The sequence below is a fragment of the Podarcis melisellensis genome, assembly GCF_964234715.1.
Source record: "Podarcis melisellensis genome assembly, chromosome: 4".
Classification (NCBI taxonomy): domain Eukaryota; kingdom Metazoa; phylum Chordata; class Lepidosauria; order Squamata; family Lacertidae; genus Podarcis; species Podarcis melisellensis.
In genome coordinates this window covers 102,640,951-102,661,330 of record NC_138531.1, presented here as the reverse complement: position 1 = coordinate 102,661,330, position 20,380 = coordinate 102,640,951, and the positions used below count along the sequence as shown (strand labels likewise).

Below are 20,380 nucleotides of genomic sequence, written 5' to 3'. Positions count from 1 at the left end.
GCACGTCTTTTACAGCACGTGTTTTACAGCACGTGTCTGTATATTAGTTCCAAATTCATTCTAATAAACAGAACTCCCTCTGCTTCTTAATGGCTGCGTAGGAGGGTTACAGATAAGCAAAGTGCTTTTACACTCAGTGCCTTCCTGCCGCTCGGATTCCTAAAATATTTTATAATGGGAGGGGGCAAAGACCCCATGGCCTCTAGGAGTTGCCTCCTATAGCCTACACCCACAGGTCTCAGGGTGGTTACAACATAAAAACACAATATAATAAAATGAAAATACACATACACAAAAAAACACCTTACATTCCCCCTCCAAACATTTAAAAAAGGCATTAGATGTCAATCGGCCAAAGACCTGGTTAAAGAGCCGCATATCTGGCTGGCGACTAAAGTGGTATTATGAAGGGTTTTTCTGCCCTTCATATGAATTCTTTGGTGGTAAGTGAGATGGGAGCTCTGACTGAAGCTTTTTCCACATTCCATGCACTGATAAGGTTTCTCCCCTGTATGAATTCTTTGGGGGGAAGTGAGATGGGAGCTATAGCTGAAGCTCTTTCCACATTCTACACACTGATAGGGTTTCTCCCCTGTATGAATCTTTTGATGGGAAGTGAGATAGGAGCTCATACTGAAGCTCTTTCCGCATTCTACACACTGATAGGGTTTCTCTCCTGTATGAATTCTCTGATGGGAACTCAGAGAGGAGCTTGTATTGAAGCTTTTTCTACATTCCAAGCATATATAGGGTTTCTCCCCAGTGTGAATTCTTTGATGGAAAGTGAAATCACTGCTCCGACGGAAGCTCTTTCCACATTCCAAGCAATTATATGGTTTCTCTCCTGTATGAATTTTTTGATGGGAACTGAGGTGGGAGCTCATACTGAAGCTCTTTCCACATTCCAAGCACTGATAGGGTTTCTCCCCTGTATGAATTCTTTGATGGGAAGTGAGATCGGTGCTCCGACTGAAGCTCTTTCCACATTCCACACACTGATAAGGTTTCTCTCCTGTATGATTTCTTTGATGGGAAATGAGATGGGAGCTCATACTGAAGCTCTTTCCACATTCCAAGCACTGATAGGGTTTCTCCCCTGTATGAATTCTTTGATGGGAAGTGAGATCGGTGCTCCGACTGAAGTTCTTTCCACATTCCACACAATGATAAGGTTTCTCTCCTGTATGAATTCTTTGATGGGAAGTGAGATGGTGGGTCTTACGGAAGCTCTTTCCACATTCCACGCACTGATAGGGTTTCTCCCCTGTATGAATCTTTTGATGGGAAGTGAGATAGGAGCTCATACTGAAGCTCTTTCCGCATTCTACACACTGATAGGGTTTCTCTCCTGTATGAATTCTCTGATGGGAACTCAGAGAGGAGCTTGTACTGAAGCTCTTTTCACATTCCAAGCACTGATAGGGCTTTTCCCCTGTATGACTTCTTTGATGGTAAGTGAGATCGGTGCTCTGATGGAAGCGCTTTCCACATTCTAAGCATGTATAGGGTTTCTCCCCTGTATGAATTCTTTGATGGGAAGTAAGAAAGGAACTCGTACTGAAGCTTTTTCTACATTCCAAGCATATATAGGGTTTCTCCCCAGTGTGAATTCTTTGATGGAAAGTGAAATCACTGCTCCGACGGAAGCTCTTTCCACATTCCAAGCAATCGTATGGTTTCTCCCCTGTATGAATTCTTTGATGGGAAGTGAGATCGGTGCTCCGACTGAAGCTCTTTCCACATTCCACACACTGATAAGGTTTCTCTCCTGTATGAATTCTTTGATGGGAACTGAGGTGGGAGCTCATACTGAAGCTCTTTCCACATTCCAAGCACTGATAGGGTTTCTCCCCTGTATGAATTCTTTGGTGGGAAGTGAGATCGGTGCTCCGACTGAAGCTCTTTCCACATTCCACACACTGATAAGGTTTCTCTCCTGTATGAATTCTTTAATGGGAAGTGAGATGATGGGTCTTACGGAAGCTCTTTCCACATTCCACGCACTGATAGGGTTTCTCCCCTGTATGAATTCTCTGATGGGAACTCAGAGAGGAGCTTGTACTGAAGCTCTTTTCACATTCCAAGCACTGATATGGTTTCTTCCTAATGGCATTTCTTTTATGGGAAGTAGAATGGGAACTTTTTCCACATTCAAGATATTGATACAGCTTCTCCATTTTGTCGTGGTCACCCTTGTTCTTGATTTCCAGTCGTTCGCCATCTGCAATGAAGAGAAATGGATTAGAGTCTCAGGGAGAAATGAATGAGGAATAGTTGTTAACGTTGGTAATAGAGGCATAACGCAAGTGGTTTAGATGGATGGTTTTACTAAGGGGTTGGGTGCATTTATTCACGGGGTTCAACTGACATCCTTAGGGGAACCTGTGATATATAATTTAAAATATATATATTATTTTTATCAATTGCACATATTTTCCAACATAGCAGCTCAAAAACCACATAATAAATCTTTGGCTTTGACAGCCTTAGACTTCCTTCAACCCCTTCTAATGGTTTTCTAAATTTCTTTCTGTTTTGCATTTTTGTTACTGTTCTTTTTTTATATATACATACTATTTTTACTATTATTTTATTATTGTGCATAAAAAGGAATACAAAGACACACAAAGAAAAATACATAAACACAGAACAATCTGCCATTTCCAGATTTGTCAGTCTTCTCTTTTGTCATACAAAAGCTTATAGAAGGAAAAACAAAAATAGAAAGCCTACTTTAGACAGAAGCTACTTCAACTTCCCTAATGACTCTGAAGTTTGCAGTCAAAAGGGTCTGGGTAGTTCAGACCAGAATGATACTTGTTTAAGAAGCTGCAACCCATCGGAAGAACATCCACAGAAAAAACAGTAATTTACTGTTCAAGGTTAATGGTGGCAATATTAAAATCCCAGGTGTTGTAAGGGGCACTGTTGAATTCTGTGAAAATATATGAGGTTCATCATAGAGAGCTGTTTTGAATTTAAAAACAGATATTATGATCCCACATGGGCCTTACCAAGATAGGCCACGATCCCATGATTCTCCTCCATGACGTCCTTATGCAGAGCTCTCTGGTCAGGATCCAGCAACTCCCACTCCTCATCCGTGAAACGAACAGCGACATCTTCAAAGCACACTGGACCCTAAAAGAAAAAGGGAAATGTCCTCCTCTGAGACAACACTGTTGTTCACCACCACTCCTTGAGCTAGGACATTGTTCCACCCCTTGGCTTCCCCTGACCTGATCTGGTTCCACAGCCGCTGCTTCCATTCTATCCCCATTCAGAGATGGTTGAAGAGGTCTAGCCAGTATCACTGTGTCACCTGCAAGAGAAAAAAGGTAAGGGGGAGGCCCAGAGTGCCTTCTTGTCTCACAGGTAAATCAGTGCATCTCAAACTACACAGGGGCCTTTGAGAAAGTCTTGCCTGCTGAGTGCATTTGGATGTTTGGGTGCATTTCAGATGTTAGTTGTGAAAAATATATCTCCCCTCCTCTGGGCTCTTGGTCCCACTATCTCCCCCAATAAAAGATGAAAAGAACCCACAGATGAGTTTCAAAACCATGGTGGATTAGAAAAGCAATGATTAAAAAATATATAAAATAAACAGGTTTTTTTTAAATTTAATTTGGATTTTTAAAAATTTAAATCTGATTTTTAAAAATAAATTGCTTTTGGAGGAAAAATCTTTCTATTGATAGTTTTCTATTTAAGTAACATTATAGTCCAAAGGCTATTCATAAGGAAATAAGGATTTGTTTTTAATTATGTAGCATGAGCCTTTATATACAATGTCTAAATTTTTTGGTAAATGAATTCCATTAATCCATTCACAATGCCATGCAATTCCAGAGGTTTCTATAATAATATTTGGGGCAGTTTTTCTAACATGAAGGTATTATCACAGATGTTTGTTTTTGCAGTTCTTAAAAGCGTGAATTTGTGTCCACAAAGAAATCATGCCTTTTCTTCACAGGAAAAATGTTATAAAATAAACATACAGAGTTGAGGAGAAAACATTCACCTTATTCTTCCTTTGCAAATTTATATACACAGAATCAACCCTTTACTCTTAAATGATAAGTTCCAAGAGGTTCAATGAACAGATTGTTTGGAGTGGAATAGATCTGCACAAGTAGCTAAGTGTGAAGCAGTAAAAATAAAAGTGCAACCTTGTGAGAAGAATACTCCACAAGTCTTGGGATCTTTGGGTGGTAACTGGGATCTGCAAGTCCCTGACGAGACCTTGAAGTGCTGGCCAGTCAACTAATAAGAGTTGACAGGTTCCAGGCCCTTCTTCCCAGGGCTCAACTGGCACTGTCCAAACAATAAAATCTCTAACTACTGTACGCCAGTTAAAAAACATGGATACTGTAAAGGGAATTGGGGTTGCTCGTGTGTAAGTTGCCGCTACTCTAGGCAAGGTTGCCTGGTTGAACCTTTCCCTGGCTGCACAGCCCTTACTCCGTGGCTGTGTCAGTCACTGGCAGAATCCGTCAGTGGGCGTTTCCTGAACTTCTTCCAGCATAAAAGTTCTTCGACGCCAAGTCTCCGCCTAGCCTCCCTGCACGGAAGTCTTCTGCGCAGGGTGGGCGTGGCCAGCGGAGGACCCGTGCTCTCCCCGCTGGTCTCTGTGGAAGAGTCCTGGAGCCATCTCTCCGAAGCCCTCCCCTGCTCCCCTTTCTTCCTGGTGTCACGCTGATTTCCTTCCTCAGTAGCTGAGTTCCCTCTATCCCTGCTGGGCCCTTCTCCGGCATCGCTGGGGAGCCTTACCTCCACTCCTGGCTCCGATGGCAGTTCCCTGACAGATACATATGCTGTAATGTTATTGTTTTAGTTAAATAAATTATTCAAATTGTTATTAAGGAAATGATTATTTATTTATTTTTCTCCTTCCAATAGAGTACAGCAGAAAAGTTGTCCAAATATAAGCAGCTAACTTATTAAACCTGACAATAATTCCATAATTATCTATGTATTTCTAACCAAATCAGTAATCTTTGATAAAACTGTAACAACCACTCTGAAAATTTATTATTCTAAAAATGTAACCTTCATCTGGTTGTAAATATTAACATTATACCAGCAAGAATGAGATTTTCTGTAAAAAACAAATGATTTGATTCAAATCCACCCTGTTCAAAGCCAAAGGAATATGACCAAATGGAGAGAGGAAAAACTCCTCCCTCCTTACCCTGTTGCCTCTTTCTGATGTCCAACAGAGGCCTCTCTGTCTCACAGGAATCCAGGTCCATTTCTGCAAAATTTTCCTGAAAGACCAAAAAGGATTCAAAACAGAGAATGAAGGGTGAGAAATATTACAAAGAGAATGACAAAGACTTGAAGGATGTTAGATCTCATTCCATGGATGCCTTCCCAGAAAAAAAAATGAGCCATCAGTAGACCATTATGGGATGTTTTCTGTCCTGTTTGGAGCCCCTTGGGAGTATCCAGAGGAAAGTCTCTCTCACCTGCTTTCTCTCCTCTGCCTGACTCAGGAGGAAACCTTCAGCCAGGGCCACCGCCTGGGAACTGGTTTCCGCTCCACAGTCCCTCACCCAGCTCTCCATCTCCAGGGGAAGGACAGCCAGAAACTGCTCCAAGATCACCAGGTCCAGCATCTCAGCTTTCGTGTGCCTTTCTGGCTTCAGCCATTGATGGTCAAGGTGGTAGAGTCGGCTGCAAGCCTCTCGGGGTCCTTTAGCCTCCTGGCAGCAGACCTGCTGGCTCTGCAGCTCTGAGCGGAGGGTGTCCTCCTCACCCAGGATCTTCTGCACAGTTTTCCCAGAATCCTCCACTGCTCCCAGTTTGGTTGGCATGGCCTCTTCCTGCTCCAGGGCCAGCTGAGTCTCGCACATCCATCTATGCTCTCAGGAAGCCTCTGAGAGATCGGAAGGAACCCTTTGGTCTTCTGCCAAGTTCTTTTTTTTTATAATTTTTTATTGATTTTCCAACACAAATTAAAAAAACAAAACAGTACACAATACATAAACAAACAAACATATACACAAGTATAATTTCAGAACCTCTTTTTCATAAACTTAGTTCCTGGACTTCCCCATGCCTCCCCTTTTCTGCATCCCTGTTCTAATGTTTCTTCAGCAACCCCTCATTTAACTAATTACTCCTTTTCTTTTTTACTTTCTTCTCTTACTTGACCAATTACAGCTGTAATTCTATATTTTCCGTTCCCTTGACATTTTAGCACTCATTAATTTTACAACAGTTCTTAAGATATATTTTAAATTTCTTCCAATCTTCTTCCACCGTCTCTTTTCCTTGGTCTCGGATTCTGCCAGTCATCTCCGCCAGTCCCATGTAGTCAATCACGTTCGTCTGCCATTCTTCCAGCGTGGGTAGTTCTTGCGTCTTCCAATACTTTGCTAAAAGGATCCTTGCTGCTGTGGTAGCATACATGAAAAACGTCCTATCCTTCCTTGACACCAATTAGCCGACCATGCCCAGGAGAAAAGCCTCTGGTTTCTTATGAAAGGTACACTTAAGAACCTTCTTAATTTCATTATAGATCATTTCCCAAAAGGCCTTAATCCTCGGGCAAGTCCACCAAAGGTGGTAAAAAGTACCTTCAGTCTCATTACATTTCCAGCATTTATTATTGGGCAAATGGTAAATTTTCGCAAGCTTGGCTGGGGTCATGTACCACCTATAAATCATTTTCATAATATTTTCTCTTAAGGCATTACATGCCGTGAACTTTATACCGGTGGTCCAAAACTGTTCCCAGTCAGCAAACATAATGTCATGAACAATGTCTTGTGCCCACTTAATCATGGCTGATTTAACTGTTTCATCTTGTGTATTCCACTTCAGCAGCAGGTTATACATTCTTGACAAATTCTTAGTATTGGGTTCTAACAATTCTGTTTCTAATTTTGACCTCTCCATCTGGAAGCCAATTTTCCTGTCTTGTTTAAACACCTCCATTATTTGGTGGTAATGAAGCCAATCTTGTACTTTAAACTTCAATTTCTCATAGCTCTGTAATTTAACTTTTCCACCATCTTGCTCTAAAATTTCGCAATATTTTGGCCATTTAGATACCATATTAAGTTTTTTCACCTCCTTAGCTTCCATTGGTGACAACCACCTAGGGGTTTTGTTTTCCAACAAATCTTTATAACGAGTCCAAACATTATATAGTGCTTTCCTAACAATATGGTTTTTGAACCCTTTATGAGTTTTTGCCTTGTCATACCATATATATGCATGCCAACCAAATCTATTGTCAAACCCTTCCAGATTCTGCCAAGTTCTGTCTGTCTTAGTGAGAAGCTCTAGCAAATCCTACAAAGCAAATACAGTGTATAAAGTTGTATAAAGTTTACACACCCTCTTCTCTCTCTACTGAGCACCCAAGAATCCTGCAAAATCCCTTTGTCAATAAATACAGTATGGGGGAAAAACATTTTAGATTTTTTTTTAGCACCAATGCCAAAATTGTTAGGAAACCAGACAATGAGGCAGAAGAGGCTACCAGCACCAGCAATAGTGATAGAAATCCTCACAGGAAAAATGTTAATCCACCAAGAATTTGCCTGGGCCGAGGACACAGGTTTTGTGAAAGGCAGAGCAGCATAAAGGAATGAAACAGGGAGTATATATTTATATTCTGCTTTTGAAATTTTGTACATGTGTTAAATGTGCCATTTTTGTGATCTGGAAGGAAGTGGGTGAAATCTAAGAGGAGTCAGTCAGTGAATAAAATTCTCAGGCTCCTTTAAGACCTGATGCGCTGAGTCCATGTTCTCTGCTTATGGTGATGTTTTATTCTCTGGGCTTGGTCTGACTTACATGTGAAGCCCATTTCCGGATTGTTTTATTCAGTGCTGTGATGTGTTGCAAAATCCAGGACTGTCCCTGTGAAATAGAGACACTTGGGGGGTCTGCATCACAGACCCCATTCCTTCCCCACAGGAGAAAGGGAATCTAGTCTACAAGTAACAACGGAGAAGAAGAACTGAGCGAAATAACAGAAGCATTGCCTAGCAATGCGAAAGTTGACAAGAAAGCCATCATGGAGGAATTTCGGGGTTTTAAAGACAAGCTGGGCAAGGTCTCCAAGCAGAGTCTGCAGCTTCTGGCTCTTATCTTAATCTATGCAGAGTTCTGAACTTATTGCAGCTTCTCCCACTTAGTACTGCAGAATGAAAAATGGGGGGGGGGAGCCAGCTAAATCTGGTGAAAACAGCTGGAATCGCTTGCTTGTCCCCACCTGTGATGAATGCAAAAGAAGAAGAAGAAAGCTAGCGCTATTCTAGGCAGCATCCACTGAAGTCTCGAGTCCAGATCATGGGAAGTCATATTCCTGCTCTATCCTGCCTTGGTGTCATTCTCTCTCTCCCCCCCCAAATGGGGAGTGGAAGGCCAAATGAGTGGAGAGGAGACTCACCAGATCCCAGCAGGGGCCAGCGAGGCAGCCCTTGAAAGACAGACACAGAAACTGACTCCTAAGGGAATAATTTGCATCTTTTGAATAATGGATGCTTGGCTCTCATTGGGGTCCTCACCCGGGGGTCCTCAGGAGTTGCTCTCCCCCCACCCCCACTTCCAAGCACATTTCTCCCCTGCTTCCGTCTCCTTTTCTTGCACTTGGACTCTCTGCCGCTCTCCAGACAGACTCCTGGGGTGCGGTCCCTTTTTCTTTGCTCTGAGGGCCAGGAATGTATCTGGCCAATCCCCTGAGGGCCAAGTGGGCAGAGCCAAAGACACCTCCCTTGAAATTTAGGTGGGTAATTTAGTACTAGTATTCTATTAGATAGCTCAACACACACACACAGCCATTGATGCCAAGGTCCCTGGAGGCTCAGTGAGTAGCAGCGCCCATTTCCGACTCGGCTGGTTTTCCAGCAACAATCCCCTTGGGAGAGAGAGGATGTGGTCCTGGGATGCCATGCTCTGGGTGCGAGGGGATTGCTGCAGTGGCCTGTGTGGGGAGCTGCCCTAGGAGACACTGGGAAACAGGGATGCAATGCAGCAGCCAGACTCTGGACTGGGATCCGTCTCTTTATTCCTGGCCTTTCTCTGACACCTTTTTTTTGGGGGGGGGGCTAGTCCACCTCCTCGTCCAGCTTTGGAAAACCATTTGCAGATGTTTCCTCTGTTGTGCAATGAGGCTGAGTGACGTCACACAGAGTTAAAGTCCCAGGGACTCCTCTGTTTAAAGAAGGGAGATCTTTTCTGAAAGGGGGGGGGCAAATGAGTTTGGGATCCTCTGATCTCCAGGAAGGAGAGCGTGGCAGACCTGGCCCCTCCCTGGCAGGACCCTCTCCTCCTCCCTGACTTGGGGTCCCCCCCCCTGCAGGAGCATATCAGGCCCCCCAGGCCCCCTCCCCTGCCCCAGCCCTGGGACCCCCAACAGATCCCAGAGAGAGAGGAGACTCACCAGATCCCAGGAGGGGAGAGCGAGGCAGGAGAGACCCCAAAGCAACACCCCCCCCTTCCTTGCAGGGAAGGACTGGGGAGGGAGGGGCCTTGGCTCTGGAGGACCTGCCCCCCCTTCCTGTCCTCTCTAGGAAGGCAGCTCGGTTCTCTTTAACCCTTGCCAAGCCGAGTCCCTCCAGCTCAGCCCTCTCTCAGATTCTTATTATTTCTTATGGATTTCGGGGGGCCAGCTGCCCCCCTGGCTGCGCCAATGCCCAGATATCCTTTTGGGGGTGAGGCTCTTGGCTGGACTCTGAGCATCTCCCTCCCTTGGCCGGAAAGTGGAGGAGCAGCTTGCAGGGAAAAGGACCAATTCTGCAGCTCCAGCTCCAGAGGCACAGCAAGGCCAGGTGGTACCCGGTGTCACACCCCCCCCCCCACACACACACATACAGAACTTTTTCATCAGTAAAAGAAGTTACACACAACTATTTAAAATATTCAGAAACAATTACAAATGAACCGTTTGCTGAGAATGAGATTAAAACGCATGTCCACATTTTAAATATCTGGATGGGATTGCCTAAGCAAACATTTATTTATTTTTGCAGGCACCCAAAAAATAAAAAGGAATAAAATAGAACTGCAGGCAGGGAGTTCCAAAGTCTACCTGTGTCGCCACACTAAAACTTTGCTTTCTCACAAGTACAGGTGTTTTATGTGGAACCGGTAACTGGGCCAGTTTTCTCAAAGCAGTTGAGTTGGGAATACATGGGGGAAGGCAATCTGATCAGAAGCTGTTAAGAGCTTTGTAGTCCACCATAAGATGAGTGGGACCAGGACAACGGCTCGCCTAGCCCTAGAAACGTGGCTTTAGGGAATTTTTTGTAAACCAAGCTTTTTTCGTTAAGTACCGTTCATCATCCTCAAGCACCAGCACCAGCCAATAGTCATTTTTACCACCAATCAGAAATAAGCCGTTCCAAAGCAGTGTTGTGGTGCAGAGACAGACAGACAAGTCTTTGGGAGCAGCCAGATTTTTATTTGTCAAACAAAAGCACCATGCATTGCCCTAAAAGTGATCCACGTGACGGTCATATCCAGGCTTGACTACTGTAATTCGCTCTACGCGGGGCTGCCCTTGAAGCTGTCCCAGAAATAATAAATAATAATAAATTTTATTTATATCCCGCCCTCCCCAGCCGAAGCCGGGCTCAGGGCGGCTAACAACACTAAAATAGTGCAACAATTATAAAAACATAAAAATTAATTAAAATCAAAATTGATGGCAACCATAAATTCAAGTTTTGTAAAGATTGCCAAAGGAGGGAGTCAGGCTGCGCCCTGACCAAAGGCCTGGCGGAACAGCTCTGTCTTGCAGGCCCTGCGGAAAGATGTCAAGTCCTGCAGGGCCCTTGTCTCTTGTGGCAGAGCGTTCCACCAGGTTGGAGCCGCAGCCGAAAAAGCCCTGGCTCTAGTTGAGGCCAGCCTAACCTCTCTGTGGCCTGGGACCTTCAAGATGTTTTTATTTGAAGACCGTAAGTTCCTCTGTGGGACATACCAGGAGAGGCGGTCCCGTAGGTACGAGGGTCCTAGGCCGTATAGGGCTTTGAAGGTTAAAACCAGCACCTTAAACCTGATCCTGTACTCCACCGGGAGCCAGTGCAGCTGGTATAGCACCGGATGAATGTGATCTCGCAGCCAAGACCCCGTAAGGAGTCTCGCTGCGGCATTCTGCACCTGCTGGAGTTTCTGGGTCAGTCTCAAGGGCAGCCCCACATAGAGCGAGTTACAATAATCCAGTATGGAGGTGACCGTCGTGTGGATCACAGTGGCTAGGTCAGGGCGAGAGAGGTAAGGAGCCAACTGCTTAGCTTGGCGGAGATGAAAAAATGCCGCCTTTGTTATGGCTGCAATCTGCGCCTCCATGGAGAGGGAGGTATCGAAGATTACACCCAAACTCTTAACGGACGGTGCTGGCACTAATTGCACCCCCGCAAGAGATGGGAGTTGCCCCCTCAATCCCATATCGTCCCGTCCCAGCCAGAGGACCTCTGTCTTCGAAGGATTTAACTTCAACCGGCTCCCACGTAACCATCCAGCCACAGCTTCCAAGCATCTGATCAGTGCGTCTGGGGCCGAGTCAGGATGGCCATCCATCAACAGATAGAGTTGGGTGTCATCAGCATACTGATGGCATCCCAGCCCAAAACTCCGGACAAGCTGGGCGAGGGGGCGCATAAAGATGTTAAAAAGCATCGGGGAGAGAATCTCACCCTGAGGCACTCCACACACCAAGGAGTGGCGCGATGACAATTCCCCCCCAAGCGCCACCCTCTGTCCCCGACCAGAGAGAAACGAGCGCAGCCATTGAAGGACTGTGCCCTGGATCCCCACGTCGGCAAGGCGGTGGTCCAGGAGTTCATGATCGACCATGTCGAAAGCTGCTGACAGATCTAGCAGAATCAGCAGCCCCGACCCACCTCGATCCAGCTGTCTACGAAGATCATCTGTTAGGGCAACCAGAGCCGTCTCGGTCCCATGACCAGCGTGGAAGCCGGACTGGAATGGATCCAGAGCCGATGTTTCATCCAGAAACCTACCAAGCTGTACAGCAACCGCTCTCTCAATCACCTTACCCAGGAATGGAAGATTCGAAACCGGGCGGTAATTGGATAGATCTAAAGGATCTAATGATGTTTTCTTTAAGAGCGGGCGCACCACTGCCTCCTTCAGTTCCCCTGGGAATATCCCGGTGCCAAGGGACAAATTGATGATATCCCCCAGGGGGGCCCGTACCTCGTCTGGACACGCTCTAATCAGCCATGACGGGCACGGGTCAAGAGGACAGGTGGTGGGCTTTCCAGCTTGGAGGAATCTGTCCACATCGGCTGGGGCTATCCGGTCAAAGTGGTCCAATACTGGACCCGAGGACAGTCGAGGGGCCTCCAGTTCCTTTATTGTATCCAAATTGGCAGGGAGGTCATGGCGGAGCAACAGGACCTTCTCTGCAAAAAAGCTCGCAAACGCCTCACAGCTGTGTGTCAATTTGTTATTTAAATTTGGCTGTCCTTCGAGGGACGTTAAAGACCGAATTATACTAAATAATTGCGCCGGGCGAGAGCTAGCGGATGCAATGGAGGCTGATAGGTAGGACTTCTTAGCAGCCTTCACTGCCATCTCGTAGGTTTTCATAAAAACCCTATAAGATGTTCTTGAAGCTCTGTCACGGGCACCCCGCCATACTCGCTCTAGCCGTCTGAGGTCCCGCTTCATTTTCCGGAGCTCCTCGGTAAACCAGGGAGCCTGGTTTCTGCGGGGTCGCAGAGGGCGCTTAGGTGCAATCTCATTGATGGCTGCCAGGAGATGGGTATTCCAGCCCTCAAGAAGCTCAGTCAATGAGTCGCCATGGGCAGAAAGGTCCCGCAAGGCTTGACGGAATCTATCAGGGTGACGATGACGATGGTAGAGCCCTGAAAGAACAATCTTCCCAGATTAATAATGCCACCCCTCCCCCCCGGCCCACAGTCCGCGACTGGTGGAGGACGGAGAAACCCGGGGGCGCCATCTCTCGTAGGGTAACAGTATCCCCTTCGCGCACCCAGCGGGTGCAGAAAGCGAGGCTCCTCACAGGGTCCCTGCCATGGGAGCAGATTCACCCAGTGCTTTTCCAGCTACACTGGCTCCCGGTGGAGTACAGGGTCAGATTTAAGGTGCTGCTTTTGACCTTTAAAGCCCTTCACGGCCTAGGACCCTCGTACCTACGAGACCGCCTCTCCTGGTATACCCCACGGAGAGCCTCAAGGTCCATAAATAGCAACACCCTAGAGGTCCCGGGCCCTAAGGAAGTTAGATTGGCTTCAACCAGAGCCAGGGCCTTTTCAGTGATGGCTCCAGCCTGGTGGAACGCTCTGCCTCATGAGACCAGGGCCCTGCAGGATCTGATTTATTTCCGCAGGGCCTGTAAGACAGAGTTGTTCCACCTGGCCTTTGGCTTGGAGCCAATTTGATTCCCTCCCTCCCTCTCTTTCTTTTTTCCTTTCCTTCTCCTCCTGCGATGAGGCTACATTTTAATATTTTAATGTTTCAATATTTCAATGTTGTATTTTAATTTTGTTCTTAAGTTGTAATCATTCATCTTGTTTTTATTATTATTAAAAGTCCAGGGAACATTAGATGCTTCTAATTTTTCCGATGAAGTGTTTTACTCAGTCTCACCTGCAATCATGTGTGCTGAACACACAGAAACACATACATACAGATAATGAAATTACTGGGAGTTACAGTCTCCAAATAAAACTCAACACATGCAAGCAGATTGATGGAATAGTACACATGATTTCCCCATCTCCTTTTTTAAAAACATTATTTTTCTTTATCTTCATGGTACAGAAGATAAATATTCAGAAAGCAATAGTTACAACAGTAAACAAAAAGGAACTTGTCCTGATGGAAATTCAGACTTTCAGCATGTCATGTGTTAAAGTTTCATTTCATTATTCTAAAACAGGCATCCCCAAACTCGGCCCTCCAGATGTTTTGTGACTACAATTCCCATCATCCCAGACCACTGGTCCCGTTAGCTCGGGATGGTGGGAGCTATAGTCCCAAAACATCTGGAGCGCCGAGTTTGGGGGTGCCTGTTCTAAAAGACCACGATACATTTTCCCATGAGTGCTGGGTGGATTCCTGCAACAGTTTTAACAATTTATATATTCACATTTGCCGTCTGCAAATGTGATGAGCATCCCATCAGTTCCTTCATCCAACTCATTCATAAAGACATTGAACAACAACAGGCCCAAGACAGAACCCTGCCGCACCCCTCTTGTCACTTTTCCCCAGGATGATGAGGAACCATGGAGGAGTCCTCTTTGGGTTCGGTCAGTCAAATCCGCCTAACAGTTACCAAGTTCAGCCTCATTTTACCAGCTTCCTCACATAAATATCACGGGGGACTTTGTCAAAAACCTTACTGAAATTAAGATGCACTATTACCACAGCAGTCCCCTGAGAAACAGTCTGTAACTCCATCCAAAAGAAGAAAAAGAAATAAGACAGATTTCTCTAGCTTGACTTGTTTTTGAGAAAGCCATGAAGGGCACATAATTTTTTTAAAAATGCTAATATTAAGAAGGATATTGACAAGCTGGAACAAGTGCAAAAGAAGGCGACCAAGATCGTTTTGTTTTATTTATGCATTTATTTGACTTCTATAGCGCCCTATAGCAGGGCTGCCAACTTGAATAAAATATAGGAGGGGTTTAGCAATTCCCGCCTCGGTTAAAGAGTCACAGGATGCGGTGCAAGCATGCCATTTGAATGGCTGTTCCTATGAACTGGGGGGTGGCCCCCTCACATATCTTATTGGGGGGCAAAGTGCCCTCAGACTCTAAGAGTTGGCTCCCATTCCCTACACTCACAGGTCTCAGGACGGTTACAACATAAAACCACAGAATGAAACACAAAACACCGCCCCCAAAACCTGTAACCCCCACCTCCCCACCACATTGTAAAAGGGCAATAGATGTCCATCAGCCAAAGGACTGGTTAAAGAGATGAGTTTTTCCCTGGCGCTGAAAGCTGTATAATGACGGGTTTTGGGAACTTTGTATGAATTCTTTGATGGGAACTGAGAGAGGAGCTCCTCCTGAAGCTCTTTCCACATTCCACACACTGATAGGGCTTCTCCCCTGTATGAATTCTTTGATGGGAAGTGAGATTGTCGCTGTGAGTGAAGCTCTTTCCACATTCCACACACTGATAGGGTTTCTCCCCAGTATGAATTCTTTGATGGGAAGTGAGATTGTGGCTCTGAGTGAAGCTCTTTCCACATTCCACACACTGATAGGGTTTCTCCCCTGTATGAATTCTTTGATGGGAAGTGAGATTGGCGCTCTGACTGAAGCTCTTTCCACATTCCACACACTGATAGGGTTTCTCCCCTGTATGAATTCTCTGATGGTAAGTGAGATTGGCGCTCTGACTGAAGCTCTTTCCACATTCCACACACTGATAGGGTTTCTCCCCTGTATGAATTCTGTGATGGGAAGTGAGTTTTGAGCTATTCCTGAAGCTCTTTCCACATTCCACACACTGATAGGGTTTCTCCCCTGTATGAATTCTTTGATGGGAAGTGAGTTTTGAGCTATTCCTGAAGCTCTTTCCACATTCCACACACTGATAGGGTTTCTCCCCTGTATGAATTCTCTGATGGCGAGTGAGACTGCTGCTGTGACTGAAGCTCTTTCCACAATCCACACACTGATGGGGTTTATCCCCTGTATGAATTCTTTGATGGGAAGTGAGATGGTGGCTGTGAGTGAAGCTCTTTCCACATTCAAAGCACTGATAGGGTTTCTTCCCAATGGGATTTCTTTGATGGGAAGTGGAAAAGGAACTTTCCCCACATTCAATATATTTATTCAGCTTCTCCACTGTGGGGATTTTGTCATGGTCACCCATGTTGTTAATTTCCAGTCCATCTCTATCTACAATGAAGAGAAATGTATTAGCACCTCAGGGAGAAATTAAGGAAGAATACTTGTTAACTCTGGTAATAGAGGCATAACACAAGTGGGCTAGACGGATGGTTTTCTGAAGGGTTGGGTGCATTAATTAACGGGGATCAACCGACATCCTTTGGGGAACCTGTGATTCGATATGCCTGGCTCTTCTCTTGAATCGATTTTGTTTGGCTCCATCACGGCATCCCCTCCATTTCCAATGTCAGTCTTCTCTTTGGACAACCAAAGACTGACGGGAGGAAAAACAAAAACGGAAAACCTGACAGAAGCTACTTCAACTTCCCCAACAACTCTGAAGTTTACAGTCAGAAGAGCCTGGGGAGTTCAGACCAGGCTGCTGCTTGTTTAATAAGCTGCAATGGGAGGAAGAACATTCACAGAAAAAACAGTAATTTACTATTCAAGGGTTTTTTGGGGGGGGATACTGTAATATCCAGTGTTGTAGGGGGCGCTGTTGAGGTCTGTGAAAATATATGAGGTTCGTCACATATGGAGTTTAGAATTTGAAAACTGATATTATGATTCCACTAGGAGCCTTACCAAGAGAGGCCATGATCCCACAATTCTCCTCCATGACGTCCTTATGCAGAGCTCTCTGGTCAGGATCCAGCAACGCCCACTCCTCATCCGTGAAACAAACAGCAACATCTTCAAAGCACACTGGACCCTAAAAAAAGAAGGGAAATGTCCTACTCTGAGACAACACTGTTGTTCACCACCACTCCTTGAGCTAGGACATTGTTCCACCCCTTGGCTTCCCCTGACCTGATCTGGTTCCACAGCCGCTGCTTCCATTCTGTCCCCATTCAGAGATGGTTGAAGAGGTCTAGCCAGTATCACTGTGTCACCTGCAAGAGAAAAAAGGTAAGGGGGAGACCCAGAGTGCCTTCTTGTCTCGAAGGTAAATCAGTGCATCTCAAACTACACAGGGGCCTTTGAGAAAGTCTCGCCTGCTGAGTGCATTTGGATATTTGGGTGCATTAGAGATGTTATGTGTGAAAAAATATATCTTCCCTCCTCTGATGAGTTGGAAAACCAACAGAATGAGACCAAACAGAGAAACACCACCTTCCTCCTTACCCAGTGGCCTCTCTCTGGTGTCCAACGGAGGCCTCCCTGCCTCAGAAGAAATCTGGTCCATTTCTGCAAAGAGATCCTTTCTCTGAAAAAGAAACAAGGATTCAAAAGAGAGAATGGGGAGAAGGATTTAAAAATGAATGTCAGAGAGAATTCCGGCTGATCGCGGGAGCGAAGACAAGCGGGATTTCTCTCTGGAGAGAATTAATGAAACATTAATGAAATGTTTAAAAAAGATGCATTAGAAAGAGGTTTTACCGACAAGGAATCAAAATATCAATTGGAAGTATTGAATAATGACGCAAAAAAAATGTCTAAAATGTATAACTTATTATTGGAATGGTATACAAAGGACGAGGAGGTTAAGTCGGTTACGATCCATTGGGCCAAAGATTTTGGATATAATATACAATTTAAAGACTGGGTTAAATTGTGGAATGAAGGACTGAAATTTACTGCGTGTACTATAATAAAGGAAAATGTGATGAAAATGATATATAGATGGTATGTAACACCAGTAAAATCAGCAAAAATGTATAAAGTAAGTAATAAATGTTGGAAGTGTAAAGAAAAAGAAGGAACATTTTACCATATGTGGTGGGAGTGTAAAAAAGTGAAATGCTTTTGGGAAAGGATATATAATGAGTTAAAAAAGATGTTGAAATATACAGTTGTTAAGAAACCAGAAGATTTTTCTATTAGGAATAATAGGAAATGAAATTAATAAGAAAGAATGGAAGTTATTTTTATACGCAGTAACGGCAGCAAGAATACTAATGGCCCAAAAATGGAAACAAGAATTACCTATGATTGAAAAATGGAGAATGAAATTAATGGAATACGCAGAACTTGATAAATTAACAGGAAGGATCCGGAACCGACGAGACCAGAGATTCACTGAAGACTGGATTAAATTTACAGATTATATGAAAACTATATGTGATGACCAGATAACATTTATAAGCTTTCAGGAAGCTCTGTGAGAATGTATGGTAGAAATATTGTTTAAAAAATAAGGTAAATTAAGATATTATTGTAGTGCAATATTAAATTAAGAAATGTGCAAGAAGTGATCAAGACGGAGAATTCTCAAACATGTTGATGGAAGTAAAAAAAAAAGATGTTGGTGATAAATTGGATGTTTTGTTTTGTATAGTTTTATATTGGAAAACTAATAAAAATATATATTAAAAAAATAAAAAATAAAAAATGAATGTCAGGGCCAACAGCTTTAAGGATGTCAGAACTCATTCCATGGACGCCTTCTCAGAAAAAGGATGGGCCATCAGCAGACCATTATGGGATGTTCTCTGTCTTGTTTGGAGCCCCTTGGGAGTATCCAGAGGAAAGTCTCTCTCACCTGCTTTCTCTCCTCTGCCTGACTCAGGAGGAAACCTTCGGCCAGGGCCACTGCCTGGGAGCTGGTCTCCGCTCCGCATTCCCTCACCCAGCTCTCCATCTCTGGCGGAAGGACAGCCAGGAACTGCTCCAAGATCACAAGATCCAGCATCTCAGCTTTCGTGTGCCTTTCTGGCTTCAGCCACTGATGGCAAAGTTGGTAGAGTCGGCTGCAAACCTCTCGGGGTCCTTTGGCCTCCTGGCAGCAGAACTGCCTCAACTGCTGGCTCTGCACCTCTGAGCGGAGGGTGTCCTCCACACCCAGGATCTTCTGCACAGAGTTTCCCCAGAACCCCCCACTGCTCCCAGTTTGGATGGCATGGCCTCTTTCTGTTCCAGGGCCAGCTGAATCTCGCTGACCCATCTGTGCTCTCAGGAAGCCTCTGAGAGATCGGAAGGAACGCTTTGGTCTTCTGCCAAGTTCTGTCTGTCTTAAGGAGAGGCGCTAGCAAATCCTACAAAGCAAATACATTGTTCAGTTACAAAAGTTGTCTAATATCAGGAGAAGAAAAAGGTTCCCTGAGCAAGCATGGATGAGTCTTGGAGGGAACCAGGGCTGGACTGCACCACAGCCCAAACCATGAGCTATTTTATTTATGTAAATTTCTATAACACTTTATATTTTAAAGAGAAATCTCAAAGTGGTTTACAGCATATTAAATCTGTGGGGATAATTGGGGAGTTAGAAGGAGATATATTATTGAATGACATGGTTTCTAACATGCACTAGCAAGTTACATATTCTAGTTCCATACATCCCCCTTTTTTAGATTACGCAGCAATCAGCTTGTTGCTGACTCATCTGAGTCTTGCTATTAAAGATTCCTTCCTGGTAAAATCCCTTCCAATCCCTTTTAAGAGCCAGTGTGGTGTAGTGGTTAAGAGCGGTAGTCTTGTAATCTGGGGAACCGGGTTCACGTCTCCGCTCCTCCACCTGCAGCTGCTGGGTGACCTTGGGCTAGTCACACTTCCTTGAAGTCTCTCAGCCCCACTCACCTCACAGAGTGTTTGTTGTGGGGGAGGAAGGGAAAGGAGAATGTTAGCCGCTTTGAGACTCCTTAAAGGGAGTGAAAGGCGGGATATCAAATCCAAACTCTTCTTCTTCTTCTTCTTAAATGAATAAACACAATAATCTGATTCACGTTAATATAAAAGTAGTGTACTCACAGATTCGTACGCGTTCACAGACATATCCCTGAAGGCAGGCTTAGGTTACATAACAATTAGAACTATTCCATAAAGAAGTTAGTCCCAAATGACTGCCACTAAAGAGTCACTTCTCCAAACACACAGCAACATACAAAATGGAGAAGACACACTGATCAGAAGATGGAGGCCGTGTGCTCCTCCATGCTAGTACAACAGACTGCACCCTCTTCAAGTCACATGTGGTGGAAGTCTGTCCCAGCTCAGGAGGAAACAGGAAGTCTTCTCCTGAGGGGTAGAAAACATCCCCTAATGTGTCCCCTTTAGGAATGTTCTACTTGACTGCAGTTTCACATCCCACAAAATCAATAAAATAGAAATAAAACCATTGGAAGAAAGTCAAATATATAGTCTATAGTCAAAGCAACATAGCAGAAAACAAATATTCTTATAAAGATGTCAAAATAAAACCTTACAAAGGAGGTCAACTACAGAATACATATTTAACACAGTAGGGCAGGATGAGTCTGGGCCTCACCCCCTAGGCCAGGTGGAAAGGGCCTTTTTAAAAAGGAGAAGAAAGGAGGAGGAGGAGGAAGCAGCCTCTAGCCCTCCTAGAAGGAAGATTGCAATGCAAAATGTGGAGGCAGCGGAAGGGATTTCTGGGAGATGAATCAGCCTGGTTGCTCCTGCCTTCCAGTCAATGCATGAAGTCAGAACTGACTGACAAGGGAGTATCTTGTGAAAAATGGAACTCCTGGTCCACCGCCTTGCCGACGTGGGGATCCAGGGCACAGTCCTTCAATGGCTGCGCTCGTTTCTCTCTGGTCGGGGACAGAGGGTGGCGCTTGGAG

General features: G+C 44.8%; 4 protein-coding genes across 14 annotated transcripts in view; 2 read left to right on the top strand and 2 right to left on the bottom strand.

Annotated features, from left to right (window-relative positions):
• Positions 1-5,914, bottom strand: part of LOC309369055 (uncharacterized protein) — a 291,502-nt gene extending 285,588 nt beyond the window's left edge. Inside the window, exon 1 of the mRNA XM_081909626.1 lies at positions 5,469-5,914. Within this exon, the coding sequence (XP_081765752.1) occupies positions 5,469-5,855 (387 nt within the window). The 5' untranslated portion in view covers positions 5,856-5,914. The remainder of the gene's footprint in view (positions 1-5,468) is intronic.
• LOC309368792 (uncharacterized protein) overlaps positions 1-20,380 on the top strand; it is a gene marked incomplete at its 3' end in the record, with an annotated part of 476,991 nt that overhangs the window by 140,548 nt on the left and 316,063 nt on the right. The window lies entirely within an intron of this gene.
• Positions 1-20,380, bottom strand: part of LOC309369064 (uncharacterized protein) — a 126,273-nt gene that overhangs the window by 25,374 nt on the left and 80,519 nt on the right. Inside the window, exons 1-4 of one of the 11 annotated variants that reach the window (XM_081909651.1) lie at positions 18,343-18,835; positions 16,986-17,067; positions 16,671-16,753; positions 16,446-16,572 (exon numbers count right to left, since the gene is read on the bottom strand). The exons of 4 other annotated variants lie outside the window; for them this stretch is intronic. In XM_081909651.1, the coding sequence (XP_081765777.1) occupies positions 16,446-16,572; positions 16,671-16,753; positions 16,986-17,067; positions 18,343-18,744 (694 nt within the window). In that variant the 5' untranslated portion in view covers positions 18,745-18,835. Of the gene's footprint in view, positions 1-3,014; positions 3,142-3,239; positions 3,622-16,445; positions 16,573-16,670; positions 16,754-16,985; positions 17,068-18,342; positions 18,836-20,380 lie in introns of those variants that run through there. 6 more of the 11 variants (XM_081909650.1, XM_081909652.1, XM_081909645.1 and 3 more) reach the window with 6 other exon arrangements.
• LOC309369288 (uncharacterized protein) overlaps positions 1-20,380 on the top strand; it is a 150,952-nt gene that overhangs the window by 129,413 nt on the left and 1,159 nt on the right. The gene's annotated exons all lie outside the window — the stretch shown is intronic.